The following is a 22,504-nucleotide window of genomic DNA, read 5'->3' as shown; positions in this document are numbered from 1 at the left end:
AATCCTTCCAGATAGTTGGAGGCCTGTGTCAGACCTTTCCCTCATGAGGATGACTCCAATGCTGGGATTGCAGCCTTGGTTTTGCCAGGGACAGGAAGCCTGCGGGTGCCCTTTGAGCCCTTTATCCATTTGGGTGGAACAGTGATCTTTTGAATTGAACTACCCAATGTCACTTCCGTGACCTTGGGGGATCAGGGGGTCAGCTTGGAAGTCCCTTCCCATGATAGATTTACCATCCTATGATCTATGCAGAGCTGCTTCTCCAAAGTGAAGAGACCGATCCTGAGCTGCCTTCTGGAAGGGCACTCATCATCAGGATGGCATGCGGTCCCCTCGATTTTGGGGGATGAGTTCATTAATTCCTACATAATACCCATAGGCACAGTGCCCACTTGCACAGACATGGAAACATCATTTACAAGCGCTGCTTTTAAGACCTTGACTTCTAACCCCCATCTGTTTAGATGGCCATCAGTAATGGGGGTCCTGTAATGGCATTAAGTCTGCCAAAATGGGCCAAGGATGCTCACCAGCTGAAGACGTGTGGCAAAGAGCAGTGGTAGAGTCCTTTACCCAAAGTGTGAAAGATCCACAGAAACTGGATGGTGCCAGAGGAAGGTGTATGGCACTTACACTATAAAATCCGGTGACCTATCAGTTAGCCAATAAGCATTTGCTAAGTGCTCACTATGAACTGGGCCCTGGAGATACAAAGCAAAGGAAAATGTGGTATTTTCCCTGAAGGAGCTCATATCGTTAATGGCAATGCTGAATGAAACAAGATTTCCTGAAGTGCCCCCGAGGGAGGAGCCGACTTTTGTCAGAGGCCTTATAAGGGATGTTCTATGGGGTCATCATCATACAGGGTGGCTGGGTTCCTATCTGTAGGGCCACCGTGTGACAGCAAAGCAGCAATAATAGTCCTTACTAGGTGGTTTACAGCACAAGAAATATCTGAGCCAAAATGAAGATGGGCCAGTCAAGGAGTGAGCAGGGACAGCTTGAATATATCCCTGATATTTCTGAGATATCAAGAGACAATGAGGAATGCCAGAAACACATTGGGCAGGGCCCTCTGGCCTTATGGGAGTGAGCCACTGAGAGCCACAAAGGTGGGCAAGAATGAGTCACCCTGTGCCTCATTGGAGAGATGGTCACAGAACCAGTGAAGTGTTTGAAATTTGCCAGATGGTATATGGCTATGAAGCCATATCTTGTTGACTCTTTATAACAACTCTGTGGTATAGTGTTGGCCAGCCCCATTTTATAGAAGAAAAAGGGGAAATTTTGAAAAGGTAGTGTCTGTTCAGGTTTCTACTCATGGTGGGAGACTCAAGGAATAGTCTCTAGACATCCAGTGATGGCAGGCACTTGAAGGTGAGAGTACCAGTCCGCTCAGTACTCCCTTCACTTGGATAGACAGCACCCCCTGCATCTCAGGAGATAATCCCTATGAGTGGCCACAACTGAAAAAGAGAATTTCCCAGGGATGACCTGACTGATAAGGGAAATGGAAAGCGGGCAATACTGTTGTCATGAATCCGAGGAGAAGATGAACGCCTTATTTATTTGGGCTTCTTGATTTCAGTTAATTACAGGAACTAAAGGCCAGAATTGTGTGATCAAGAGTAAGAAAATAAAGAGAGCCTGAGCAAGGAGCGAAGGAAGTGACGGGCTGTCGAGGCACAGTCGGAAACATGAGCTGTAATGAAAGTTCCAGTTGCAGCCTGAGTATGCAATAACATTATCTTTTAATAAGGAGCACAGAACAAGCACGAAGGGAGGATTTTATACTCGATGGAAAATATTGGCAAAAGGGCAACCCTAGGGACAGGGTAAGCCATTGGCCCAAGTCACCCTGCCTTACATGGCTAGAGCCTAGCTTGGCTGGGTGTCAGTCTGAATTAATGTTCAGGCCCACTCCAGGGCCAGTGTTTCAACGGTTCAAGCCTTCCAGGACCCTGTTTACTTTACTTGTAAATTATACCCTTGAACACTCAGGTTTCAAGGGCCAAGGAGCTGCCAAACTTGTTAGCGGTGGGGAGGTGCCTTGCTCCCGATCTCCCAAGGGCTGCTCCCTCTCCATTCCTCTCAATCTGGGGGCTGGGCACCCTTGAGGAGCCCTTTCTATTCACGCTTGACTCAAGCTAGCCTGCCCCTCCAAGCTCTCCCCTCAGGAACCGTGCCCCTGGGAAGGAGCAGAGATGGATGGTCTGCAGCCCATCATGGGACCATCAGAGCGATGCACCCTAAAGCAAATATTTACATAGCCTCGCAGAAGAGTGGGTCTCGGTTTTACAATGGACATGGGTAAAGGCCATGGTTTAAATTACAGATTAACAAAGCCTTCATGAGCACAAAATTAGGTTATTCTGTTTAAAATCAATCACAGAGCCTGTCATTTTGCTTATTGCCTTGACTTCATAACAAGGGTTTAAATGCGGGCTTTATGTGTGAGTGGAGGCTGCCAGGCTGTGTCCAGGCTCTGCTCTTCCTCACCCTCCTGCTTGTTCCTGCAGCAAACACTGGGGCAATTAGCAGGATCTGAATGGGGAGGCCATTTTTCAGGGCTGGGGAATCAGGGAATGAAATAAAGATGACCCTGCAATAAGTGTTAATTGGAAAAGGTTGGGGGATTTCGGAAGGCCAGGGAGAGTTAAGAAAGTGGCAAGGGGGTTATGAGCCCCAGGCTCATTCTTAGGGGATTGATTAGGTTTTCATTTTTATGGACTGTAGCACCAGAAGAGGGAAGAGCATTGCTCTTGCCCAGCATGCTCAGTCTGGACTCCTCCGTCAAGAAAACAACCTTTCTCATTTGACTTCAGACTGGACCACCACCCCAGCACGGAGCAGGTCGCTGATGGTGCTGTCCGCGTAGCCCAGGGACGTCTTCAGTACTTCCACTGTATGCTGCCCGAGCAAAGGAGGGGGCTTTGGCTCGGCCATGGTGAACCCACTGTACCTCACAGCTGGTCCTGTCAAAGGAGAACGAGAACAGGAAGCTCGTTAATGACAAACCCTAGGAAATTAATTCATTATCCAAGGAGCCTTGGGCATCTTCAGGGAAACCAAACGTTTCTTTGCTAGTTCCAGCATTCTAGATTCACCAGTATTTGGGGAAGAAATTAAGTTTGGCGTTCAGTTTTCCTTGAATCAGGTTACAGGTCACATATTTCTGCCATCTGTTGGTTACCCAGGTCACTTCTCCAAGCAATTATATGAATGATGATAGTAAGAGCAAGATGGAAGGAGCTAAGCCCCTTCCCACAATACCCTCTGCCTTTCAGGGCCAAAAGAAACCATTTGAGCCAGAGTTCCTGAGAATATCCCCAGAGCTGAACACAAAAGCCACCCAACCCAAATCTTTGTAATTATGAGAAAACTGGGACAGCTAAATGATGCAGTGGGTAGAGCACCAGCCCTGAAGTCAAGAGGGCCTGAGTTCAAATCTGGCCTCAGACATGTAACGCTTCCTGGCTGTGTGACCCTGGGCAAGTCACTTAACCCCAATTGTCTCAGCAAAAAACAAACAATGAGAAAACTGAATCCAGGGAAGTAAATGATGTGGTAATTCCACAGTTCTCCTTCCTTCCCTCCCCACCTTCCAGAAAAAAGCCTCATCAACTTCTCTACACAGGCACGTAATCTGGTTTCTATGGAAAGGTGTCCCTCTAAAGATTCCTTTTAAAATATCTTAGTAAAGAATTACTAAATACCCCTAGACCTTTAGGTCACCAAAGCATCCCATCCACCAAAAATATGAACTCCAAGTCTTTACTCCTTTCATCTCTCAAGCTACAACTGTTCCTATGAAGCACCCTCTCCTTCTTCTTACTAGTTAATCATTTGAATTCATGGCATTTTAATTCTTAACCTAGTTATTTGAAAACTAAATGAATATTCCATGAGCTCCTTGAAGGCAGGGGCTATGCTACTTTTCATTGCCTTATCTCCTGCAACAAATAATATACTTTAAACAAAATTGATGAAATCTTGACAGGAAATAACCGACTACTACTCTGGTTATCATTACAAATCAATTCATATTATTGGGTTTGGTTTTTTTAGAATAAGGAAAAAGTCAATCTCAAATTAAATGAATAAATAAAAATGAGACAATTCAAATATGATTTATTTTTAAGTAAGCCATTTACATTAGAACTGAGAAATGGCTAACACATTGACATAGACTATCACCATTCCCTAATAAAGTCCAATTCATGAAAATCAGTCACCTGTAATAAAAGAACCAAAAAAGCCTAGAAACCCACTTACGCAACAAACACCAAATCTCTTTCCCAGACACATAGCATAGGAGTCAATAATAACACTTCTTTATAATAGAAACTGATTTCTAAAACTTTAGAGGATGATGGGATATTATGAATAGCACAACTTCAAAACATCAAGAAATAAAGCAAAAAAAGAACATTGCAGCTTTAAAAGTAGGCATATCATTACAAAGAAATGTACGGATGAAACTGAAAGGACCATGAACAGATAAAATGGAAATGAGCATTAAGGATTTCTATAACAAATTCTTTTATTCATCAATGAGCTCTGGCATTTGGACTGCAGCAATATAGAATCCATGATCTCATGGCTTGGTTAAGAGATCTGTTTATATTATGGATAGAATCTATAATAGAAACTGCTCCTAGAGGCAGATAAAATGAACATAGTGCTGGGTCTAAAGTCAAAAAGACTGAGTTCACATCCAATCGTAGATAATTATTAGCTGTGTGACCCTAGCAAATCAAGTTCTGTCTGCCTCATAATTCTCAATTATAAAATGAGACAATAATTGTATCTACCTCCCAGGGCTGTGACACTTAACACAATCTCCTACACAATAGGTATTTAATAAATGCTTATTTCTTACCTTCCTTTAATTGCATTTAAATGAAATTATATAGTCTCGATGTCTAGGGATTTATTTCGGGTTATAATAAGTATCAACCTTTTTTTAAAATGGCATGGTAGAGGCAGGAACTTACCTGAATTCTCTCAAGTTTTCCTACTAACAGCTTTAAGTTAACACCTCAAAGTGAATTCTGCAACAGCAGAACCAATAAAAGTTCAGTTTTAAAGCTTTCTGGTCCAAGACTACCTGAGACATGAGTAAGAAAAATCTGTCTCTAGATTTGGGAAAGAAGGGGCAGAGTACAACATAGACCATACCAGCAAGCCTGAAACCACACCAGCAAGCCTGAGATGTGACTGCATTAGTGATAGCATAAGCTTCAGGAGCAATTAATACACAGATATAACGGGGGGGGGGGGTCAGATTACTGTTCAGAAGGAGATGACAAGGAACCCTTTGATGGTCCTGGGATCAGGATTTTGTTGCATTGCACATATGTAGTTCTGGGTTACAATTCCATGATGGAAAAGAATATTACTACATTAGTTCTTATAACCCCAGAATAGCAGAGAAACTGGACACAGCTCCAGGGAGAAGGAGAGTATTTGTGGTAATTCCCACGGGAGCAGGGTGCAAAGTATCAGTTCCAAAGTAGAAAGGACCACTAGCACTTTAGGCTGCAGGAGAGCAGGGGACCAAGTTACACTTTTAGGGCCAAGAGAAAGGGTAGCACTTGCAACGACAGAAGAACAAGGTCCCCTCCTGAGTAAAAACAAGAGCAAAAGCTAGAGAGCAGTGACCACATCTCTCCTTTCAACATATCACCTTTCAAGAACACAACTGGCTTCAAAAACAGTAACACACAAAATAACCCCCCCCCCAGCCCAGGGGCAGAGGCCAACTTTAACATGAAGTTAAAAGTTAAGAAATAAATTGGAAAAAGTGAAGAAAAAAATAACCATAAAAAGTTGTTCTAGTGACTGGAGATCAAAACACAAACTCAGTTTGTAAAAACAGCTATAAGAAAAGCCTCAAAATAACAAAAAAGGGAATTGAACACAAACCCAATTCCTGGTTAATCCTCAAAAAGGTTTTCAAAATCTTCAAGATAGAAGAAAAATTGAAGGGAAAAGTGATGCAAGAAAATTATGAAAATAAAGCGAACATCTTGGTAAAAGAAGCAAAAAAAAAATTCTGAAGAAAATATCACCTTAAAAAACAAAATGGGCCAAATGGTAAAAAGAGGCACAAAAATTCATCAAAAAGAAGAAGTCTTTAAAAATAGATTTGGTGGCCAAATGCAAAAAAAAAAAAAGTATAAAATTTCACTGAAGAAAATAAGTCCTTAAAAATTAGTATTTGATAACTAGTAGCAAATGACCCCAGAAAGACATCAAGAAACAATAAAACAAAATTAAAAGAATGAAAAAAAATAGAAGAAAATGTGAAATACCTCATTGGAAAAACATCGGATCTAGAAAAGAGATTGAATAAAGATCATTTAAGAATTAGTAGACTAGTAGTAGACTACCTGAAAGCCAGATTAAAAACAGACATCACATTTCAAGAAATTATCAAGGAAAACTGCCCTGAAATCCTGGAGCCAGAGAGTAAAATAAAATGAAAAGAATTCACAGATCACCTCTCAAATTGAAAACTCCCAAGAATATTACAACCAAATTCCAGAACTCTCAGGTCAAAAAGAAAATATTGCAAACAGCCAGAACAAAATTCAAGTGTCATGAAGTCACAGTTTGGTTCACACAAGATGAACAAGTTTCCATTTTACAGGATCGGGGGCTTGGAATATGACATACTAGAAGACAAAGAAACTAGGATTATAACCAAAAATAACCTATCCATCAAAAACAAGTATAATTTTTCAGGGAGGGAATGGGTATTTAATGAGAACAATAATTTTTCAAACATGTCTGATGTCTGACTAGAGTTGAATAAAAATTTTGATTTTTCAAATGTTGGACTCAAGGGAATCTTAAAAAGGTAAACATAAAAGAGAAATCATCAGGGATTCAGTAGGATTAAGCTGCTTACATTCCTACATGGGAAAATGATACATGTAACTCCTAAGAAATTTATCCTTATTAGGGATGTTAGAAGGAGTATATATAGACAAAGGGCAGTGGTGTGAGTTGACTGTGATGGAATGATTTTTAAAAATTTGAGAAGAGATGCAGAAAGAAGGAAGGGAAAGGTAAAATGGAAAAAAAAGAGGTCCACAAAAGATAGCTTTTACAGTAGAAGGAAAATGAGGAGGTGGGGCAATGCTTGAACCATACTCTTACTTACTTTGAATAGCTCAAAGAAGAAATAACATGTGCACTCAGTTGAGTATAAAAATATATCTTACACTCTAGGGAAGTAAGAGAGAAGAAGGGAATTAGGGGAAGGGGAAGGTGCTAATAAAAGGGAGGAGGGAGAGAGAGATAGAGTAAATGAGGAAATTATACTAATTATAATTATTAATCATATGGTGCTAATACCTAAACCAAGAAGAGCAAAAACAGAGAAAGAAAACTATATACTAGTTTCCCTAATGAACATTGATGTAATTTTTAAAAAATAATATATTAACAAGAAGATTAAAGCAATATATCAGACAGATAAAAAATTATGACCAAGTGGGATTTATACCAAAAAAGTAGGCTGGTTCAACAATAGGAAAACTATCAGGATAATTAACCATATCAATAATAAAAACAACAAAAATCATACAATTATTTCAATTGATGCAGAAAAAGTTTTTGAGAAAACATATTATGTATTCTATTAAAACACTAGAAAACAGGAATAAAAGAAGCTTTCTTTAAATTATAAATAATATATATCTAAAACCATTAGCAAGCATTATCTGAAACAGGCATGATCTAGAAAAGTTCCCAATAAGATCAGAGTGAAGCAAGGATATTTATTATAACCACTATTAAATTTCATTTCAGAAATGCTGGCTATAGCAATGAGGGGAAAAAAGAAATTGAAAGAATTAGAATGGGTAATGAGAAAACAAAACTATCATTCTTTGAAGATGATATGATGATATATTTAGAAAATCAACCAAAAATTGTTGAAATAATTTACAACTTCAGCATACAAAAATAATCCACATAAACCATCAGCATTTCTCTGAACACATTCCAGCAGGAAGAGCTAGAATGAGAAATTTCATTTAAAGAAACTGCAGACAATATAAAATACATGGGAGTCTACATGCCAAGACATGCTAAGAAATTATATAAACACAATTATAAAACACTTTCACACAAACATTTAAACAATTAGGGAAATATCAGCTCATTTGTAGGCCAAGCCAATATAATAAAATGACAATTCTACCCAAAATAAATTATTCAGGGCCATAGCCATCAACCTGCCAAGCTTGGAAAAAAATAACAACATTTTATCTGAAAAAACAAAAGGTCAAGAATATCAAGGGATTCAAATGTGGGGGCGGGGGGCAGGGTGGATGGAGAAACATGAAGGAAGGCAGTCTAGCAGTACCGGATCTCAAACTATATTGCAAAGAGGTATCCATGAAAAACAATCTGGTATTGGCCATTAAATAAAGTTCTAAATCAATGCAATAGATAAAGCCCACAAGACACAGTAGAAAATGACCATAGTAATCTAGTATTTGATAAACCCAAAGATCCAAGAATTTGGGACAAGAATTCACAATTTGATAAAAATTGGGAAAACTAGAAAACAGTTTGCCAGAAAGTACAAACCAACATCTCACACTGTATAATAAAACCAAAATGAGTAAATGATTTAAACATTAAAAATGATGATATCATAAGCAAATTAAAGCAATATAGAAAAATGTACCTGTCAAATACACACACACACACACACACACACACACACACACACACACACATATATATATATATATATATATATATATATATATATGTGGGAAGAATTTATATTCAAATAAGAGATAGAGAACAATAAAATATAACAAAATAGCTAATTTTGATTATATTAGATCTAAAAGGTTTTGAATAAGATTAGAAGAAAATCAGAAGCCTAAGGGGAAAAATGTTATAGCAAGTTTCTCTAGTGAAAGCCAAATTTCTCATGTATATAGAGAATTGAGTCAAATTTATACGAATAGAAGTTTTTCCCCAATTGAAAAACATCCATTATTATTCATTCACAAAGTGATTATTGGAGTACTTTATTGTAAACTCCTCAGAGTAATCCTGTTACATGACATCTATGAAATTCCCAAAAATATAATGTAAAGACAAACTGTGCAACACTCGGAAGTGGGTTCCACTTATGCAATTTTGATTTCTGAGCAAACAATCAATACATATTTATTAAGAGCTTAATGTGTGTCATAAATTGTAGAGAGCACAACAGCCCCTGTCCTTAAAGAAATTCCATTCTGATTGGTGAGACATGCATATAAATAGACATTTATAAACAAGAACCCTTAGAGGGGGAAGGTTGGTCCTGAGAAGCCTAAAAAAGACCTTCTCTAGAATGTGACCATGAGGGAATCAGAATAGAGGTGGGAGAACATTCCAGTCATAAAAATGAGCGTGACTTCTACTTTACTTCAGTAAAGAAATGCATCCTTCTCTATAAGAATCTAAGGAAGCTGGCTGATTGATAGTTGATACTTCTGTGTTTTAGAAGAACTGTTCAGGTCCCTTCCTCTCAAGTTCCATAGTGGAAGTGATAGTTGGCTGTGGGTGCAAATGAACCTGCATAGCCTGTGGTTCTTAGCCTTGGCAGATTCCAAGCTCTTCCATTAGACTGGTGCTAAGCTAGGTATCCTTTAAAAGGAAAACTATATAGAACTCTGACTCAATTATACTCCATTTACTTCCAAAGGTTTCGGGGAAAAACCCCACTCCCTACAAAAGACTACAGCATCTCAAAAGTGAATGAAGTCTTAGCATCTCACGTAAGGCTATTCCACAAGGGCCATGCAAGGATCTAAGTCAACATATTGAATTCACTTTCTTTTTGTTTAGTGTATGAAATGAATGATTCTTATTTACCTTATTTTATTCATAACATTTATCCCTTTTCTCCCAAGACCAATTGTTTGATAAAACACAGGCAATGTCAATGTTATGTCCTTCATTAAAAGTACAACCTATCTTTTAACCCACAAAAATAATGGATCAAACCATATTTCCCTGTGGAAGCCCACAGGAAGCAGGAAGCAGGGCTCTCTGAATGTTCTGCTGAATGGCACCTGGACCTAAGGCAAAGCTGATAAATACTCTGGGCTATGCAGGGAATTCTATGGATGGAAAACATTGTTTTGGTTTGCCCTTACAGAGACAAGACCTCTGTCTCCAGAGCTGTCAGCTTGGCCCTTCATACTCCACATAAAATTCACCAAAGGGGAAAGGAGACCTTTGGCAGGGATCCAAGGGATTTTCCCTGCTCAGAAGTTCTGCCACACTCATCTTTTCTCATTCTCTCCTCTGCCATGCTTGATCACTTATCTGCCATTGTATTTGCTCAGGAACTGCTTCCTTTTAAAGCTCCTATAGCTACACACACATACACACACACACACACACACACACACACACAACACATACACACACACACATACACACCCTATCATGCCAGAATCCCTGGCTTACCGTGACCCAAGACAATTTATTATTAGATTGGTTCAAAGATTTGGTCAAATCTCATTTCCTCCCCTCCTGTCACCCCCTTCCCCAATCGAAGTATGTCATTTTAGAAAATTAAAAATGTGGGGAAATATGTTCAGAGGAGATTAGAATGAGACTTGGCAGATTCCTGGCCAGCTGACTGAGGACTCTGAGCAAGATGGTAGCCTAGCCAACTGGAACTGGGCATATGCTAGGGCAGATAGTGCTTCTGTAAATCTCAAATTGTTTCAAGCGGGCTGTATCCACTGGGCTTTTCCAAGGGCACTTGAAATCTAGCTGTGTAAAGAACAGGTCAAGCTGATAATATCATTTCCTTCCATAGACAATTCTCCAATGATTTCTGTGGTGAGTCTGGTCAAATTTGACCTCCCTGAGTAGGAAGTTCCTAAGTCTACATTGGAAACATGCTGCTTAACTAGAAGAAGGAATTAGAATCCCTAGGGAATTCTGAATTGATGGAGGGAGACTGGATGGAATACTTGGTGCCATTGTTACACTTACAAAGACAAAACCATTTGTGTTTGTGTTAGGAAACAGAGTAAGAAGATCTGGGAGCTCAAAGGCGGTTCAGCCCCATGTCAATGAGAAAATGATTGCTCTTTTTGTATCCTCCTGTTGTCTGATATTAGCGGCTCCCCTATTTCCAAGCTTTGTAAGGTTCAGGTAAAGGATGGACTGTTAAATGTTGGAAGGGGAATAATGAATAGGCTGGAAAAGTAGTTATTGCCCTGAATGAGATTTTTGAATGTCAAATCTAAGAATTCATATTTGACTCTAGAGGTAACAGGAAGCCCTTGATTTGCTGAATAGGAGGATACTAAGGGTCAGACTTGCAGCAGTTGAGTGGAGCATTGGGCCAGGAAGGGGAGACGCTTAAAGTACGGCAGCCATTTGCTATAGCAATGTCTGCAATCCCATATGTACACCCCATGAGCCTGGATAAAATATTCTTGGCAAACCTTAATTTTTTTAACTGGTCAAGAAAAAAAATAAGCATCTCAGACACAACTGTTCACAATTTAAGTATTAAACAAAAGGTGTCATGTTCAACATGACTGCACAGGTCTATAGTGAGCATCTGGTCACTGTTCCCCCTATGACAATTCCCATTAAACTTGAAGACATTTGTTAGATCAGCCTCCAGTGCTTCAGTTTCTGGAACATGCAATCCCAGGTCCATTAACCTCTCCTAATGAATCCTAGCCTGCAGAACTTTAAGTATTTTTGTGGCTGTGCCTATGAACTCTCCCCAGTTTGTCCCTGCCCTCTTTAAGCAGTAGGAGGTAGCCTTCTCTGACTAGTGCAGCAAAAGCATTTACTGGGCCTACTTCTCTACATCCTTCCTTACAGTCCTTCTTTTCGAGTAACTGCAAATTACCTTGTAGACTAGATACTACCACTCTGACCTCCAGATCCTTTTTTTTCTTTTATTTTGGGTAGTAAACCATGCCTACATTGGGTCTATTAGATTCTTCTTTTAAATAAACTTACCCAAATTTTCCTTACTTAATCCTCCAATTTCTCTATCGGCTGCTGAGTTCTAATTTTCATTTATCAATTGTTACCCATTACTCACTCGGTGAGCTAGGGGCAGCTAGGTGACACAGTGGACAAAGCACTGGGCTTGGAAATGTTAAGATAAATAACTCAATTTAAGCCAAGGTAGTGTGGTGTCATAGACCTGTGATTTTATTAGTTGGAGAATTCCCTGATGGAGAGTCTCTTCATAGATAATGTGAACTTCAAGTTTTAGAGAGATCCCAGCAGCACTGAGAGGCTGAACTTGTCCTCGGCCACATGTCACTCAGGATCCAAACTAGGATTGGAATGGCCTTTTTCAGATTCAAAGACTCTCTTGGCCAATATGCTCTGGTTCACACTCGATATATAGCAGACATTTATAGCAATGACTCCCCTCCCCCTATGAGTTTCTCCATGGTTCTTGCCCAGACCTAAACTTTCCTCCACTTGATGCACCAGGCAAACATCCACTGAGCAAAGGGCAGATGCCCCTATGGGAATGCTGTCTGCCAAAAGAAAGATGCAGGTGGGTCTTCACAGAGGGAATTGGCAACAGTAGCTTTCACTTGTCCCCCACCAATTCAGGAGGTGATCAGGTTATGTCCCTGGCTTCTCAGACTACTTGTATGGCCCGGCACTTTCCCCTTGTGGGTGCCAGCTCCCTCATCTGTAAAACGAGAGTGTCCAGGGTTCCATGATATCCATGACTTTAGACAGAATAAAGAATATAAACTTCCACCTGAGAAATTAGTCCTATCCCAAAAAGCCAAAGAGAAAATATAAGGCTATTAACATGGCTGAAAAAAAGTGGGACTCCTTCATGTGAGGAGGGGTAGTTTGGGGCTTTCAAGTCCAGAAACAGACTGGCTCCTGATACCCCTAAAGTCTCCAGAGTGTCCATCTTTCTGAAATCACAGATTCTGCTCAAATGGAAGCAAAGGACTCCTTGGGCAGCGAACTAGAGCCGGAGTGCTAGCTGCGGGTGAGGTGGTAAATCCTACACTTCTCTCTGACTCAGTTTCTTCATTTGCAATGCAGTAGCTACCTTCTCAGAGAGTATTGAGAAGCTGAGTGAGCTGATCTTTGCGAAGGGATTTGCAAACAAGGCCATAGAATCTAGGGGAAATCCTGCTAATGCAGGAATCTGAGGACTTGAGTTCGAAGCCAGTATCTGATGCTTTTACACAAGTTACCTTGGACAGCGTCCCAGCGTTTTAGTTTCCTATCTGTAAAGTTAGGGCCTTTGTTGGTCTCAGGGGTCCCTAACAGTTTCAAGTTCACAATCTACATTTTTACAAATAAAATGAAGGAAGAGTTGACCACTGTTCTTGAAAAGCCTCATAAAATACTACATTACTACAATGGCAAGGTACCCCCCAAAACAGATGGAAGTCACCTCTCCCTACTCAGTTATACCACCGAAAAGTGATCTCCAAAGCAACAGAGTTGCTGGCTTCCTTCCTAGACTAGACTAAACTCCATGGGGGGAGGTTACCTCCTCCTGCTCCTCCCTACTCCTCTCCCCTACCCCAGAAAACAAAGCTGAATGAAGGTGTCTGGAAACAAGATCAGAGAGAAAGTAATCTACCAGATGGGAAATGCCTTTAATGTCCTTGGCTGCTCGAGATGATGACATTAAAGAGATATTCCGGGGCTCCCATCCTTCAGAATACCTTCCTAGGCTGCCACAGACCTCTCGTGGAACACACGTCCTCCAGTTCAATCTACTACACAGCCGCCATCTTCCGTGGGCAAAGACCCATGGGCACAGATTCATTAGTGGAGAAATCCTCCCAAAGAGGAGACAGATTCCATCTCAGTGCCTGAGTTACATCAGGCTGTGCCACTGTGGAGACAAAGGGCAACAACAAAACCTAGTGATTGCTCTCAAGGAGATCCCAGTGTCCAGCACTCAGAGATGGGAGGTACAGAATTATAGTCTGCAAAGACGCCACAATATTCCTGAAATGGCCTCTGGCTCTGGCACAGTGAGCCTCTCTCGCATCCCACCTAGAGTGCAATAAGACAGAACAGGTTGTTCAATGCTTTGTGCTTCTGGTACCTAGCCCTGTGTCCACCACATAGGACCTAGCACCCAGTCAGGGCTTCACTCAGAATAAGTACTTCATAAATGCTTGCAGATTAGCTGAGCCTCAGGATGACTTGTGGTAGTGTCAAGTCGTTCCTGAAGAATACGGCACAGGACCCCAAAAGGGAAAGCAATGTAGACCTAAAGCTGGCAGGCACCTCAGGGGGCATGGAAACTAATAAGGAAGACACTGAGATAAGGTCCAGGAAGTGAGCTTGTCCAAGTTCACAAAGACCCTCAGGAATTGATGGGGCTAGCAGAGATCTCCTAGTGAAATCCCAGTATTTTACACAAAAGGGAAATGAGTTAGCAACTTCTCCATCTGTAAAATGGGTGTAATAACAGTGCCAGGAGCAAATGAGATAATAATCACAAGATGACCTATTAATCTTAAAAGCTTATAAAAAAGGTTAGCTAGGAGTGGTAGTGATAGTAGTGGTAGTAATAGTAATAATTATTTGTAGTAGATATTAGTAATAAGTAGAAGTGGTAGTACTAAATAGTAGTACTAGTGGTGGTGATGGTAATGATAGATAGTAATAGTAATAATAATAGGTAGTAGTGGTGATGGTGGTAGTAGTCACAAGTTGTAGTAGCAGTAGTAATAATAGTAGTAGTAGCAGCAGCAAGTAGTACTAGTGGTAATAGTAGAAGTAGTAGTAGGTAGTAGTAGTAATAATACTAGTAGTAGTAGTGATAATAGTAGTAGTAGTAGTAGTAATAATGATAGTAGCAGCAGTTGCAAGTAGTATTAATGGTAACGGTACAAGTAGTAATAAGTAGTAGTAGTAATAATACCAGTCGTGGTGGTGGTGGTAGTACTAAGTAATAGTAGTAATAATAGTAGGTTGCAGTAGGTAATTTGTAATAGTAGTAGTAGTGGTGGTAGAAGTAGTGGTAGTTGTGATGGTGGTGTTAATAGTTAAGTATCAGTTGCAGCAGTAATAATAGTAGCTAGTAGTAGATAATTTATAATAATAGTAGTAGTGGTGATAGTAGTAGTAGTACTAGTAATACTAGTAGTAGTGGTGGTGATGATAGTAGTAGTAAGTAATAGTGATAGTAGTAATAGTAATAGTAGTAGTAGTAGTAAATAGTGTTAGTGGTAATGGTAGAAGTAGCAATAAGTAGTAGTAATAATACCAGTAGTAGTGGTGGTAGTAGTGGTAGATAGTAGCACTAAGTAATAGTAGTAATAGTAAGTTGCAATAGGTAATTTATAATAGTAGTAGTAGTGATAGTAGAAGTAGTAGTAAGTACTAGCAGTAGTGGTGGTGGTTGTGATGGTGGTGGTAGTAGTAAGTAGCAGTTATTGCAGTAATAATACTAGGTAGCAGTAGATAATTTATAATAGTAGTAGTAGTGATGATGGTAGAAGTAGTAGTAATAGTAATACTAGTAGTAGTGGTAGATGGCAGATGGAAGCAATAAGTCATAATAGTTACAGTAGTGACAGTACTAGTAGTAAGTAGCAGTTGTAGCAGGGATAATAGTAGATAGTAGTAGGTAATTTGTACTAGTAGTAATAGTGGAGATGGTAGAAGTAGTAGTAAGCAGTAGTAGCAGGAGTAGTAGTGGTGATGGTGGTAGGTGGAAGCAATAAGTAGTAACAGTTACACTAGCGACAGTACTAGTGGTAAGTAGCAGTTGTAGCAGGGATAATAGTAGATAGTAGTAGGTAATTTGTACTAGTACTAATAGTGGAGATGGCAGAAGTAATAGTAAGCAGTAGTAGCAGTAGTAGTAGTGGTGATGGTGGTAGGTGGAAGCAATAAGTAGTAACAGTTACACTAGCGACAGTACTAGTGGTAAGTAGCAGTTGCAATGCTAACAGCAGCACTCCCACCACTCCCACTATCATTTGCCTCCCCCTCCCTCACTCTCTGCCAGCACTGGGAGCCGAGGTTGACTCTCGTGCCCTCCAAATGTTAAGGACCTCGGTGAACGCCTCCCACACAGTGGACAGGACCAAGATGAGAGTTGGACGGTTTGGCAAAGGAAGGACGGGCAGCGACTGAGCCACTGGAGGACAGCCCATGGCTGTGAGGAGTCATCAAAGCCTCGGTGCTCATGTTCCAAAGGCTTTTGAGACATCATTTTGCTGCCATCTCACCACGACCCCACTGGGTAGATAGATAATAAACATGTTCTCTTTCTTAGTGTCCAGAGGAGTAAGCCACAGTTTGCAGAGATTGGGGGCCTACTAGCCATTAAGTGGCAGAGCCAAGACTTGAGGCTTCCACTCCCTCCTGAAGGGTCTCATCCATGGCCCCACAAGCTATTCTGCAGCTGAGTTCTGGACTTTGTCAGGAAGAAAGACCTCACTAGCTCTGGACAAATCAATTAAAGTGTCTGGGCCTCTGTTTGCTCACCTGTAAAGTAAAGGCAAAGTACAAGAGCAGCTGTGGCTAGCGGTGTTATTCTTAGTGTAGTTACCCAAAGAAGCCTTGCTCAGACCAGGAACCCAGCTGCAGGTGGCCCAAATGTGGAGGGGGTCCTAGACTCTTAGGCCTGGGAATGGTTTTTTAAATTGCTTCATTCTTTTTAATCTCCCTCAACAGCCAACACATCCTAATGATAATCCTCAATGAAACAATCTGGAAAAGACCGCATGGAGGCAAGAAAGGGGGCCCCATGGATGCTCCCCCTAAGTAGCCTTGCGGGGGTTGAGCTCTCAATTCCCCCAGCATGATCAGGAGCTGCAACCATAAAAGGCAGGGGTTACAGGTTCTGACCATCAGTTTGACTCAAGAGGACTGGAAATCCCATCCATCTGTTCCCAGGGTCTCCCAATCTGCAGCAGCATGGCAAAAGTTACTAGTGGCCAACAAGAGCCTATGGGGCCCTCAGGAACTGAAAGGGTTTGCAGAGCTCTCCTGGTGCAATCCCAGTATTTTGGGGATGGGGGAAACCTTCCCCTCTGAGACACTGCTTCACCTCTTCCAGCTGCCTCCCTTGAGTGCTGGTGTGGATGGGGGCCATTGGTGTAAAATGGAGGGAAAGTCCTAGCAGTATGAGAGAAGGGGTCCCAACTGCCGCATTTTCCTGATGTGCTTCTTGTAGTCCTGAACAAAAAATTTCTACTGAAACCTTTAAACAGGCAATGTCTCACAGATCAGCACCACGGGTCAGTGTCATGGCAAATCATTCCCTCTTTCCCCACCCTGCCCCCGTATTATCACCACAGTCTTCCTCAAGGAGAGACAGACCAAGCTAGAACTGCTTGGATAAATACTATTTTATTTTTCTTTTTTGTCATTTCTGAATTGGGCACTACATTTCCCAAAGTCAAAAATCTGGAAGAAAAACAAACATCTGTCTTAGAATATATGCAATTCCATAGCAAAATATTTTTTATTTTGGCTCCTTGGGCCCATGGTTAAGATACTTGCTACAGATAGTATTTAATCTTCAAGGCTTAACCGGTGTCATAAGGAGACAAACTTCATTTGGCTGAAAAAAAATGAGCTCTCTAACCCAGGATTCTTTGGCAATTTCCCCTCCAATCCTTGATCTCGGTATCATCATCTTTATCATCACAACATTTTGTATATGGCGCCTATCAGCCAGAGCATCCAAAGCACCAAGCTAAGCTATCCAGTTAGAACACATTAAACCCATTAGATCATAGATAACTTCAGACAAAACCATTCAAATGAGCATGACATGGTGGGAAAAGGGTCATAAAGAATAAATGTGCCTTAGGAGATATTTTAGGAGAGTCCTGATCCGTGGTGCTCTTTGGATTTTGTGTTAAAGCATCCAGGACAATCACGGTACCAGAGACAACAATGTGATCTATGCTCCAAACTTCAGGACCTCCTTCCACAAGTCACCCGAGGTTCATAAGTGCCACAGAGCAGCATGGCCTACAGGAAACTTAACCCATTTCCTTCTGTTCTCAATAAAAAATACCTTGGATACAAGAGCAAATTAGTTTGGAGCCCAACAAATAATTAAATATTTTAGCTTTAGCCACTCTGCACACCCCAACTCTTTCTTTCTCCTTCACCCCAAATTTAAGTCATTTTCAAGGCCTGCCAACTTCACATCTGCAACATCTCTCACAAATTGTCCCTTTTTCCCTTTGACACTGCACCCACTGGTGCAGATCCTCATTACCTCACAATAGTTGCCAGTTGTCTCAAGTCTCTCCCCACTCATTTACCTTCCACTCAGTCACCGAAGTGATTTGAAGATCCAATCATGTCAACCCCCTCCTCAATAAACTCCCTTGGCTCCCTATTGCCTCCAAGACCAAATACAAAATCCTCTGTTTGGTATTCAAAGTTCATCACAATATAAACCCCTCCTACCTTTCTTGCTTTCTTATACTGTACTATCCACCATATGCTCTTATCTTCAATGGCACCGTTCCACAAATAAAACTCCATTTCTCATCTCTGGGCATTTTCTCTGGCTGTCCTCCATGCCTAAAATGTTCCAACTACTGACCTCCCCGGCTTCCTTTTTTTATCCTGAATTCTTATCTTTATTACACACATTTCTTAAGAGTTCATTGCCTTGGCAGCAAAATCTCCCAACATCCCTCATGGACTTTACTTTCTAGTATGATATGACACATAAAACCACAAAGGGTAATTGAATTCAAGGAGGTAGGAAACAAAGTGCTATAGGAGATCTAAGAGTAAAAGTTGTTAGAGCCAGCCAAGTATCAGGGATGACTGCTCGGAGGAGACAGCTTTTGAACCAGGCTTTTGAAGGTCAAATTCAGCAGGTAAAGAAAGGAGAGGACATTATAGGGCACAAGAAACACAAAGAAGTGGGAAAGTAGTGGAGTTCAGGGAACAGAAAATAGTTTATTTTATTTAGAAGTCAATAAATAGCCAATAACAGCTAGGTGACACAGTGGATAGAGTACCAGGTCTAAATTCTGGTAAATTCCCCTGGCTTCCTTTTAAATCCCAAGTAAAATCCTATCTTGTACAAGAAACCTTTCCCAACCTTTCCTAATTCCAATGTCTTCCTTCCATTAATTTATTAATTTATCTCTTTATAGCTTTATTTATATTTATATTGCTTGCATGTTGTCTCCCCCATTAAATTGTAAGCTCCTTGAGGGAAGGAACTGTCTTTTGAATATTTTTTGGTGCTTAATGCTTATCAAAGGGCTTGGCACATAATAGGTGTTTAATAAATGTTTATTGATTGGTTGGTTGATTAAAATATTGCTGTCTAACTGATGTATTTGGAAGACGGTATTTTTTATCTAAGTCCCATAATTCTAGTTTTAAATAATACTTAACACCATTGTCTCCAACACCCAGTAAAAGAACAAATGGGGGGAAAGAATATATATCCAGATGTATGTGTATTTAGGGTCCCATTAATGTGATCCCCTGGCAGATCACTGTAAGCATATAAACATGGATGTAATTCATGAATTGGAGAAGAAAATGGCAACTCACTCCAATATCTCTGCCAAGAAAACCCTTGGTATACTATGGTTCACAGGGTCATGATTGAATAACTAAACAAGTCGTGAGTATGGTGTTTAGTTCTTGGGAGTATAGTTTAGGAGAGATATCAATAAACTGAAAAGTCTCCTTAGAAGGACCACCAACCCTGATAGGAGTTTAGGCTGAAGGAATTGGGGATGTCTAGTCTGAAGAAGAAAAGACTGCATATGTTATAACCGTATTCAACTATTTGAAAGAATGCCCTTTGAAAAAGAGGTTGGATTGTCCTGTTGTCCACAGAAGGCAGAACCTGGAATGATTGAAGGTGACATAAATTTGGGGTTGATGTTAAGGGGGGAACCTTTCCGACAATGGATCGCAAAAAACTTGATGCTCGTTTATAAGGCATATTGTGGAAGAAATTTGTTTTCAGGTGGATTGTGGGCTAAATGCTTGCTACAACTCTGTGGTTTGAGGATCTGTTCTGACATGGATTTTTCCTTCTGGAAAAAGGCAGGACAGTTTGTATTGTTTCTCCCCCTCCCTCGATCCTTTTACTACCCAAGGAGGATAAGGGTCAAATCAGGTCCTGGACCGCACCCTACATCCAAGTTACATGGGAAAGTCCCATTCACGTCCATCTGCCAAAGTCATGGCTCCTTTTGCCGAGGGTCCTTTAAGAAGCTGGGCATCTCGCCTGTGAGCTCCCTTCTCCTCCTTGAACTATCCTTGACCCTCCTGCTCTTTTCAACACTTCTCCAAATGATCAGCCTGGCCATAAACCACCTTGATGACAGTGCAAACTCTGCCAAGATAATCAATACTTCTCTTTTTCACCCTCGTAATTCAAAGATTCAACACGCTCTCTGTGGCTACGTTCCCAAGACTTTGTTTGGTCAGCCTGGAGCATGGAAAACAGTATCAGTTCAACCAGAACCTCAGTCCAGAATATTATAAACTTCATCAACCTTCAAAGTCATGACCTCTTCTTCACCTCCTCCGCCTCAGAGCACCATAGCGGAGAATTGGGGAATAAAGTTTCCAGTCAAGAAAGCCGAATTAGATGGAGGTTCATCTTGGAGACATGAAGGACAGCCTGGAAGCTGGACCAGGTGGCTATTCTTGGCCCTGGATCCTGTGGAATTTAGAGAAGGCTCTTAAGTCAAGGCTCAGGAGTCTTCTGGAGTTCATCATAAATTCTTTCAACTTGTCTCCTTCTGCTTTGCATGAGTTTCCCTCTTGCCCACCAACTTTTCCAAGGGGTCTCCAGATTCACTCAAATCCAAAGAGCAGCACAGACTTAATGATAATATTTCTATGTGAAATAGAGGGAAAAGATCATTTTCTGAAGAAAAAAAATCAAGGTAAAATGAGTTTTTTTTTTAATTACCGAATAAAAAAGGACTTTTGAATTAATTTTGGCTTTGATCTTAATTACTCATACAATCTGTTTTGGCCTGAATTAAGCTGGATTGATATCTTACAGCAGAATATAATTAATGGTTCTGTATGATGTACATCAGAGTACTACATTTAGAGTCTTTTGATACTTGTTAGGTGCATGACCTCGCTCATAGACTCATTGAGTCATTGCTCATGGAAGACTCTCAGTCTTCTCCTCCATAAAATGGGAATAAATAATACCAGAAGTATATACCTAAAAGATTACTGTGAGAATCAAGTAAAATAATAGCTATAAATTTTTATCTTTTCTCTGACTGATTTAGAAGAATACTCAAAAACTCTAAATCCAGCCCCACTTTTTGTTATTTTTCCTTTTCAGAGGAAGAAACAAGTATATTATGATGAATGAGGTGACCACGTATACGTGAGAGCCATATTTCAAGCTTATTTCCTCCATAGAGTCATAGCTCCAGAGCTAGAAGAAATCTCATAGGTCTCTTGGTCCAACTCCCTCAGTTTGAAATGTAGTAAACTGAGTCAAGAAAAGGGATTTGAGTTGCCCAATGTGACAGAGTCAACTTCCAAGCCAAGAGCTTCTGAACCCAACCCAGGACTTCTTCTTTCTCCTGATGCCTTTTTTGCCTGCATTTTGCCTGAACTCCTCAGACTAAAGAGCACTTTTGGAACAATGCCCCCACCAGAAATGTGTGAAAGAACCCTAACAGCAAAATCTGAGAAAGTGTCTTATTTTTCTGAGGCTTGAAAATATGTGCGATTTGGACCGAATGTCAAGTCGTCCTGATTTAGACTTGAACCAAGTCCCAGTGTCTACTGACTTCAAGTTTTTAGGTTCTCTAGGCGAACCCTCAAAAACAGAATTGGCCACACCTTTCACAATTCCATGAACCACTGCTGTGAGCACAATAAACTATATTCACTGTGCACACTGTACCTGATTTTCCCAAATCTCAAAGCTTTATGTTTCACAAAAATGAAACAAAACAGTACCAACAACAACACCATAATAGGGAGTATTTCTAAAATGTTTTCAGATTTACAAAGCATTTTACAAATTTGATCCTCAGAACAATAATGGAAGGCAGGTGATTACAATCCTCATTGTACAGATGAGGAAACTGAGGCAGAGAGAAAAGCAACAGCACTCAGAAGATGCCTCACCCCCAACAAATGGGACCAATTCCTTTCAACGAGAAGATGGACAATGGATGAAGGCATTAGTAACCAGCTAATATGCAAGCAGGCAGAATCTGAAAATGAAAGATGACTTTCTATCAAAATCTCATTCAAATATAATAATTTAAAATTGTTGGTCTTTTCTTAAGACTGGCAGAAATTTTTAAATTTAATATCATATACTAAACAACTTATGCTAGATTATGTTAGAAATGATTGGGGAAAATATTGATCTAATATTTTATTTATTTATTTACTTATTTATTTATCTATTCATTTGTTTGTTTATTTATTTACTTGTTTATTTGTTTATTTGTTTGTTTGTTTATTTTTGAGGCTGGGG

The 22,504-nt window shown here is 40.3% G+C and overlaps 1 protein-coding gene across 1 annotated transcript in view; it reads right to left on the bottom strand.

Annotated features, from left to right (window-relative positions):
- Positions 1-1,734: 1,734 nt before the first annotated feature.
- SUGCT (succinyl-CoA:glutarate-CoA transferase) overlaps positions 1,735-22,504 on the bottom strand; it is a 579,062-nt gene continuing 558,292 nt past the window's right edge. Inside the window, exon 14 of the mRNA XM_074284503.1 lies at positions 1,735-2,975. Coding sequence (XP_074140604.1) covers positions 2,812-2,975 — 164 coding nt within the window. The 3' untranslated portion in view covers positions 1,735-2,811. The remainder of the gene's footprint in view (positions 2,976-22,504) is intronic.

The sequence above is a fragment of the Sminthopsis crassicaudata genome, chromosome 1, assembly GCF_048593235.1.
Source record: "Sminthopsis crassicaudata isolate SCR6 chromosome 1, ASM4859323v1, whole genome shotgun sequence".
In the NCBI taxonomy this organism is placed as follows: Eukaryota; Metazoa; Chordata; class Mammalia; order Dasyuromorphia; family Dasyuridae; genus Sminthopsis; species Sminthopsis crassicaudata.
Note: the sequence above shows the minus strand (reverse complement) of the source record. Positions and strands in the feature narration are given on the sequence as shown.